Genomic DNA, 7,940 nt, shown 5'->3' with positions numbered 1-7,940 from the left:
AGTCTCCTAAGTAGCTGGGAATACCAATGCCTACCACAACACCCAGATAGTTTTTCTATTTTTTAGTAGAAATGGGGTCTTGCTCTTGCTTAGGCTGGTCTCAAACTCCTGAGCTCAGGCCATCAACCTCCCAGAGTGCTAGGATTACAGGCATGCGTCTTTGCACCTAGCCTGCACACATTACTTGATAATAAATATGCTGAGTATTTACTAGTTACTTTTTTTAGGCTGCAACAAAATGCCCCCATGGAAAATGTATAAAGCAAAATGTCAAGTGTCTAGTTTTAAAGCAGAGGACAATGCTTAGCACGCAGTATTTTTGGCAGTGTGACCCCACCATTCAGTCTCCAAGTCACCCAGGCTTAAACTCTAAGACTAGGAAATGAATATTCACCATAGCCTGTTAACGTTCTCTATAATTTCACTTTACAGATAAAAAAAAAACCCTCCTCCTCAGCATAATATTCATATACTCTTTCAATGATTTATTTATTTTTCCATCAATATCACCTTTTATGAAACAGTAGTAACCAAGAGAGATACAAAAATGAATACAGTCTTGCCCTTAACAGTTTGGCTTAACAAGCATTTATTGAGTGCCCTCACATAGAATATTAATAAATGTAAAGTGCTAGCATATAGATATGCATCTGGATTTCAGGGAAAGCTTTTAGGAAATGATGCCAGAATTGAATCTTAAGGAATTAGCAAGAGTTTGCATAAAGAAGAGGAAGAGGAAAGGCCTATCTAGGTATGAGAGAAATACCCAGAGTATGTGTGGGAGGTAGGAGCTGGAAAGATAGGCAGGAGCCAGATCGTAACAGGCCTTTTACCGTACTAAGGAGTTTGGATTTTATTATGGAGAGAATGGGGAACCACTGGAGGATTGTAGGAAGAGGACTGACGTGAACAGATGTTTTGTTGTTGTTACGCTCACCCAAGGGTTGACTGGAGAATGGACTGGAGGGAAGCCAGGGCTAAATGCAGCCAAACTAGTTAGGAAGCCCTTGCTGTAACCTCAGAAATGTTAAGAACATAACTACATGTCCCAGGCAGAAAGGATGGACAGCACAGGACCTATCTGAGAAACATTCTGTAAACAGCAATTACAGGACTTAATCATTGACTGGACACGTAGGAAGGAAGTCAGAGACTAGGATTCTTCCCAGGTTCCTCCTCCTGGCTAAGGCAATTGTTTGGATAGTGGTATTATTGAGCGTAGCAGGGCACACAGTAGACGGGCACATTTATTTTTCTCGTTTAAGGGAGGCAGGGGAAGATGATGAGTTCAATTTTACGTGCTGAATCTGAGATCTGTGTGGGAATACGAGAGTTTCATAAATCAGTTAGCTAACTAGATTCTGTGCTTTTTAGTCCTAGGAAATTTACAAGACTATTCCAGAAGCATGTGTACCTGGCAACCTCATTTTAAAATGAACAGGCACACTGATTTGAAAACATGATATTTTTGTATGTTTAAAAAAACTGAAAATACAGGGGCTTAAAATTAATAACAATGTTAAGTCTTTGCCCAAGTGACGCTGCAGAACCATGTAAGCTGTACGCAGGGTTCCCTGGGTTTCCTCCTCGCACTCTCGAGTACTGGTGTTTAGATATAGGAATTCCTTTTAGCAGGTTTGACGAGCAAAAGCTGAGAAACACGCCCCCCAGTGGCCGTGGAAGGAAGGGTCTCTAGCACCCTTTTTGCCACCAAACAAAGCCCTGCGAAGAGATGCAATTTATGGGGCTCAGAAGGCCACGACGCTCTTACTGCTAAACCGCACGACCAAACGAACCTTCCCAGGGAATGGGACCCCTTACCTGTCACGTAGGACGAAGTAAAATCTCACTTTCGACTTAACAAAGTAAGAACCCAGATCTGGCAATAGCTTGCAGTAAGTTCCTTTCGGCAACAACCGTGCAAGCCGAAACGCGCAGTCTAACCAGATCCTCTTCAGTCCGCAGGGCCCGGCTTCTACCACGTGGGTGGCAGCGGCCAGCCGGAAAGATCCGCGAGGGCGGGAGCAGGAGGCGTGTCTCTGCGGCAGGAGGCGGGACCTGCGTGGTGGGCGGGGCCTGCGGCGGAACCTGGCGACGGGGTTCCTCTCGGCTTCTCTCCCCTTTTGCCTTCGCCCTTGGAGCCGCCACGTAATGCCACGTCCCCGCGCATGCGCACCTTGTCCAGCGGTGGCGGCTGTTTCCGGCCTTAAGGGGCTGGAGCCGCCGCCGAGCTGGAGGCAGTGGTGGCGGCGGCCGGGGAGTGCAGAGCACGGGGTTGGGAGCCAGGCCCTGCGGAGGGCGGGGGAAGTGGTCTTGTTTTCTTCCCCTAAAGGGCCGGTAAAGCCGGTGGCTGAGCTGCAAGATGAATTTCCTCCGTGGGGTAATGGGGGGTCAGAGTGCCGGACCCCAGCACACAGAAGCTGAGACGGTGAGAGGACCGGCTGGTCTGGGACTTGGGAAGGGTCCGGGCGGGACGGGAAGCTGGGGAGGCCAGAGGTCACCTCTCGCGCCTCCTCGTGCATTGGGGATCCCCGTGCCGCCTTCCCGTTTGCCTTCTTTCCTCGCCTTAAATCTCCCAGTTACTCCTTCACGCCCCCAGCGCGCTCCCCGCCGCGACGGCTCGGACGGGCTGACAGCAGCCGCGCCCCGCAGCCCCCTAGCCCCGCAGCTCAGGGTGAGGAGAGTGATCCGCGAGCGGTACGGCCCGGGGAGGGCAGGACTCGGGGCAGAGGTGGCCCGACCTGTCTCCCACGCCCCTCAGGGCCGCGACTCCTCCCTTGTCTTTCGGCTGGGTCTCCACTGGCCGAGAGGAGTCCAGTGAAGCTCTGCTCCCTCCCTTGTAGTCTGAAACTTGGGCTTTGGGGAAGACTGCAAGGTTTAAAACCCAGCTGTTGGCGAGAGTATGTGGGGTGAGAATAAAACGATATTCTTTGGGGCACAAAGCCACCTGCTCCTGTACTATCAACTGGAAGGACGGTCGTTCTGCTTGGTGTTAATTTACGTCTAACTTTCTGGGCTCACCCAAATATGTGTCATTTGGCAAACACTTAGTTGGACATCGTTGTGATCTTTTGCGCTCTGGGGAGACATCTCCTGCTTTCTGCCTGAATGACAACGATTTGCAATATCATTTTTAAAAAGTGTTAGCTACTGAAAACGGTATTCACTAGGGCTTTGATTTTAGGATGAGCATTTTTTCTTTATTTAAATTTTCTAATATCAGGGGGTACGCATGTTTTTGTTTACATTTTGTACAGGTTGAATCAAAGTTGTAAGTGTGCTTGGGATAAACTTATGTTCCAGTTTCGTTGGTATGTAATGGAACTGAGGACGTATGGATTTAAAAAAAAAGTACGTTTTATTTGAGAATAATTTTAGATGACATCACAGTGAGCAAGTATGACGTTTTAAAGGTAAACTTTGGATGGTAGTCATAAGCGTAACTTTGTTACTGGGAATCTGAAATTTTTAAAATGTTTTATTTGAGAATGATTTTAGATTACATCACAGTGAGCAGGTATGACGTTTTAAAGGTAAACTTTGGGAAGTAGTCCTAGATATAACTTCTTGTTACTCGGAGCCTGAAGGGTAATAATGGTAGCTTTCTTTAGTTAAGCTCCTACTTTATACTAGGTACTGTGCTGAGCTGTTTATAGTCCACATTTTTTCATTCTTAACTACTCTGCAAAATAAGTGATAGTATCCTCACTTTACAAATGAAATGAGGCTTAGAGAAGTGAAGTATCTTGAATAGGGTCAGGTTGCTGGTATAGGCCAGTTGTTTTTTTCTTTAAAGCCTAGATTTTATTGCTGATGCCCATACTTCAGTGTTATCTGGGAATTTGGGAAATTTGTATATTAGAATTAACTACACAAATCTAGGTTAGAATTGTTTAAAGCTGGTGACTCTTTCCTTCATTTGAACATCAGGAGATGGCTCACTCACACACACCAACAGAGGATATCTGGCTTCACCAGCGCTTTCCTACTTGGTGAAGAGGCAGCCAAACTGCCCTCTTAGAAGACCTTGTTCTTTCTGGATCACCATAACAACAACCCTTCAGGCTCCCATTAACAAAGTTATGTCTGGGACTACTTCCCAAAGTTTACCTTTAAAATGTCATATCTGGTCACTGTATGGTAATCTAAAATTATTCTCAAATAAAATGTTTATTTTAAAAACTTCAGATTCCCAAAAGTTATGCCTGTGACTACCATCCAGAGTTTACCTTTAAAAGTCATACCTGCTCACTGTGATGAGCAGTGATTTAGATTTAGTAATCTAAAATTATTCTCAAATAAAAAATTTTTTTAAAAGCCGTATGTTCTCATTTCCATTACATACCAACTGAACTTCAAAATAAGTTTATTCTGGGCACACTTACAAAATAACGTTGACTCAGTCTTTATATAAAGTATGTAAATAAAACATGTGTACCCCCTAATATTCCAAAAATAAATGATCTTCATTTATTTTGTCTAATGTTAGTATTTGAGACAGCAGGTCTTAAAGTACGGTTTAGTAGATCTTGCTTTGGAGTAAGACCTTGATTTGGCTCCTGGCCTTCTACTCCTGATTGAATTGAACAGGCAAGAGATGGCAATTACCCTCAAAGTAAAATGAAGAAAATGCCTGCCCTTCAGAATGTAGTGAGGATTGAATGAAATAAATAGAAAGAGCCTGGTACTTAGTAGGTGCTCAATAAATGGTAGTTTTTACTGTGCATGGTTAGGGGAAGAATACCCTTTTTTTGTTCTTATAGTTGGCCTTTTCACAGTGACTGAAAGATAGTGTAAAATTTGTCACAGAGTGTAGGATTTTAAAGGTGGAAAGCCCCTCGTACTGCCTCCCCACTTTACAAGCATAAAACACTAAAGCAGCTTGCACAGTGTTGCAGAGCTGGAACTAGAACACTTTGATCTTGCCCCTGGGATTGGAGCAACACCTTGTGATTTCTAAATGAAGCTTGAGTCTACAAATTGAAAAGAAAGTGATTCTTGCCTAACTTTGGAAACTTGGAAAAGTATTTGTTTTCTGAAGAAAATTAATTTACTCTGAGTTACAGTGTGAATAGAACTTGTTTCATCATCTCCTTCCATCAGGAATTTCAACAGCTCTGAAGGATCATGGGTAACTAGTTTAGAAGCATTTGTAGGACATCATTGGAGTGTTCAGTACAATATTAGATGTTTTCACTGGTAATGTGATCTGGCCTGGATATTTTGAGTTACCAGAGCTTGGAACCTCTAACTTCTGTATTATCATGTAGTATGTTGTATTTTTTTCCATTCTGCAAAATTGAATTTTTTCATTATAGTTTTCCATCTTCTTTGCTTTTCTCATCTTTTTCCATTGGAAGACCTCTTGGCTTTGTCTGAGTTCTGCCTAGTCTTCAACCTTATCATCAGTGCTTTTCTATCCTGCATTCTGAGAGTCTTTCGAGTAATTTTGTAGTTTAACTAGACTATGCATTTCTTATGCTTTCTACCATACGTATATGTAACTCAGCCCTTCTAGACTCTTAAAATATCCATAGAGCAGGTTCATATGTATTTTAATCTGTTGTTCCAAAGTGCTCAATTGGAGCACCTACTAGTGTTTAATTAGTACTTGTAAAATGAATAATTGTTTTATTTGAAATAAATCACAGATCTTAATCATAGCTACTTACCAATTGTTAGAACTAAACAATACTTCTTAAAGACTAGCAATCAAAGTTTTTAAATGGTTGAAGTTAATTATGTCAAATTTTTATTTGGGAGGATTATTAAATATTTTGACTGGTGTCTTGATTTTTCTAATTTTACTAAGTGTCTTGTATAGTGTGAGAGTTATGGTATTGATTTTTCAGTCTCTAGCTTTTCATACTCTTAATTAAGAATAATTTTGGACTGATATTAAGATGTTCTTCAGAATCAATCAAGTAGTAATTACATGTATCATAGGATAGTCAATAATTTGATAAAGTACTGGATATTTTAAATACAGAATTTCATCCACATTGAATGTTTTGCATTGTAGAATCATACACTTTTTAAATTTGATTTCTCTCTTAAGGTAGAGAAAGACACTGATTTCTGATGATTGACACTGCCCTAGGCTTGACACCATTTGCTTGGTGTAAAATAAACACATAGTAAAAATCCCCCTCATGCTTTTTGTTTTCAGTGTTTTTTCCCCTAACTACTAGAAAGGGACTGCTCGGGCTATTGTAGGCTCACATGTGCTTAGTTTTCCATGAGCCTTCCAGCTAGTACGTCTGTTGAAGGCTAGTTTCTTGAAAATTCCAGAAGACGTGTTAACTACTTTTGATGATAAATCGTGGGAGCATTTTTCTTTCTCATGTTGGATCCTAAGGCCTGAAGGTTGCTAAAGTCCAGAAAAAGCATGAATTACTATACTGTTCCATCTCTTTTTATATCATGCTTTGATCAGCTAGCTCAGAAAACAGAAGGGCTAACAGTATAGACACAGTTATACTTTCTTTTAATAAAAATCATTATTAAGGAATGTAGGCTTAAATTTAGACATAGTTTTGGTTTCGTCAAGCACATTTTATACCGTGTTACTATAAATGTGAAGTCTGAAACTCCTATTTGGGTTAATGTTTCATATTCCACATTTATAACTAGGTCAATGTCAGGACTGGAATGTGTTTCTCTCTTGGCCTGTCTTGCAATGACAGTGTCAGAGAAAACCTTTATAATTTGTGTTTGATCGTTTCTATGTCCAAGCAAAGATATCTTTTATACTCTTTTTAAAGTAGTGTCTGTTAAATACTACATGGCTTTTTGAAGATTAATTATGTAGGTTATTTATGGCAATTTATAAAAACTGGAATCGTTTGAACTTTATATATCCTGCCGTTACCAAGGTATCCAAAATTTTTCAATAAATATCCTTGAAAAGAATTTTATTGACAAGGAAGTGTGTTGTGTAATGATCAAAAACAAAACAAAATACACACTAATAATAAAAAGAAAATAAAAACCTCCAATGTTTATAAAAGGTTTGGTAAGCAGGCACTGTGTTAATATTTTTTTTTTTTTTTGAGACAGAGTCTTATGTCTCCCTCAGTAGAGTACTGTGGCATGACAGCTCACAGCAACATCAAACTCTTGGGCTTAAGCGATTCTCTTGCCTCAGCCTCCTGAGTACTAGGACTACAGGTGCCAGTCACAACGCCCACGCCCCGCTATTTTGTTGTTGTTGTTGTTGCAATTGTCGTTGTTTAGCAGGCCTGGCCAGGTTCGAACCTGCCAGCCTCTGTATATGTGACCAGCACTCTAACCCGTGAATACAGGTGCGGAGCCTGTGTCAATATTTTTAAAATGAAGATACAGAGTAAGCTGTGTTTGCCAAATTTATTTGACCAACTCCTTCCCTTTTTTTTTTTTTTTTAACTCCAGGAAACTTTTTGTTGGTTTAGTAAGTTGAGAAACATACCTGGGGAAAAATTATCCTGGAGGTTATACGTGTGTAAGTCCCAATGTCTTAGGATTTGAGAAGTAATTATAATCATTCTTGAATCTTATTATTTTTTAGGAGAGCCCAGAAGAATTCCTTACATAAATTCCTTGACACAAGTACTGTTTCTCTTTTTTTTTGTGTCCATTTTATTATTTATACTGCTTTGTATTCTGCTTTCTATCTATGGTAGATAACAGAACAGTTACGCATGTTATTATGCTTATAGCAGAAATGCCCAAACAATCTTTCTATAAAAAATCATTCACCTTTTATTTAAGATTAAAGATGCTACCATTTGTGGTAGGTTATTTGGTAGATTTCTTGCTTAAAAAGATGTTCTTTTGAAAAACATAATTCATTTCTTGGAGAAATGATGGAGAATAGACGAAGACGTGTTACTTTGGCTGCTTCTAGGGAATCATAATGGAAACAAAGTGCGCTGCAGTTACTGGATTTGTCGCAGAGACAC

The 7,940-nt window shown here is 40.6% G+C and overlaps 1 protein-coding gene across 3 annotated transcripts in view; it reads left to right on the top strand.

The window, feature by feature from the left end:
* The first annotated feature begins 2,056 nt into the window (after window positions 1-2,056).
* USO1 (USO1 vesicle transport factor) overlaps window positions 2,057-7,940 on the top strand; it is a 75,956-nt gene continuing 70,072 nt past the window's right edge. The window contains exon 1 of one of the 3 annotated variants that reach the window (XM_012805343.2): window positions 2,057-2,428. In XM_012805343.2, the coding sequence (XP_012660797.1) occupies window positions 2,363-2,428 (66 nt within the window). In that variant the 5' untranslated portion in view covers window positions 2,057-2,362. The remainder of the gene's footprint in view (window positions 2,429-7,940) is intronic. The other 2 variants (XM_003790073.3, XM_023513375.1) reach the window with 2 other exon arrangements.

The sequence above is a fragment of the Otolemur garnettii genome, unplaced genomic scaffold, assembly GCF_000181295.1.
Source record: "Otolemur garnettii isolate 467f Iridium unplaced genomic scaffold, OtoGar3 scaffold00039, whole genome shotgun sequence".
Taxonomy (NCBI): Eukaryota; Metazoa; Chordata; class Mammalia; order Primates; family Galagidae; genus Otolemur; species Otolemur garnettii.
Note: the sequence above shows the minus strand (reverse complement) of the source record. Positions and strands in the feature narration are given on the sequence as shown.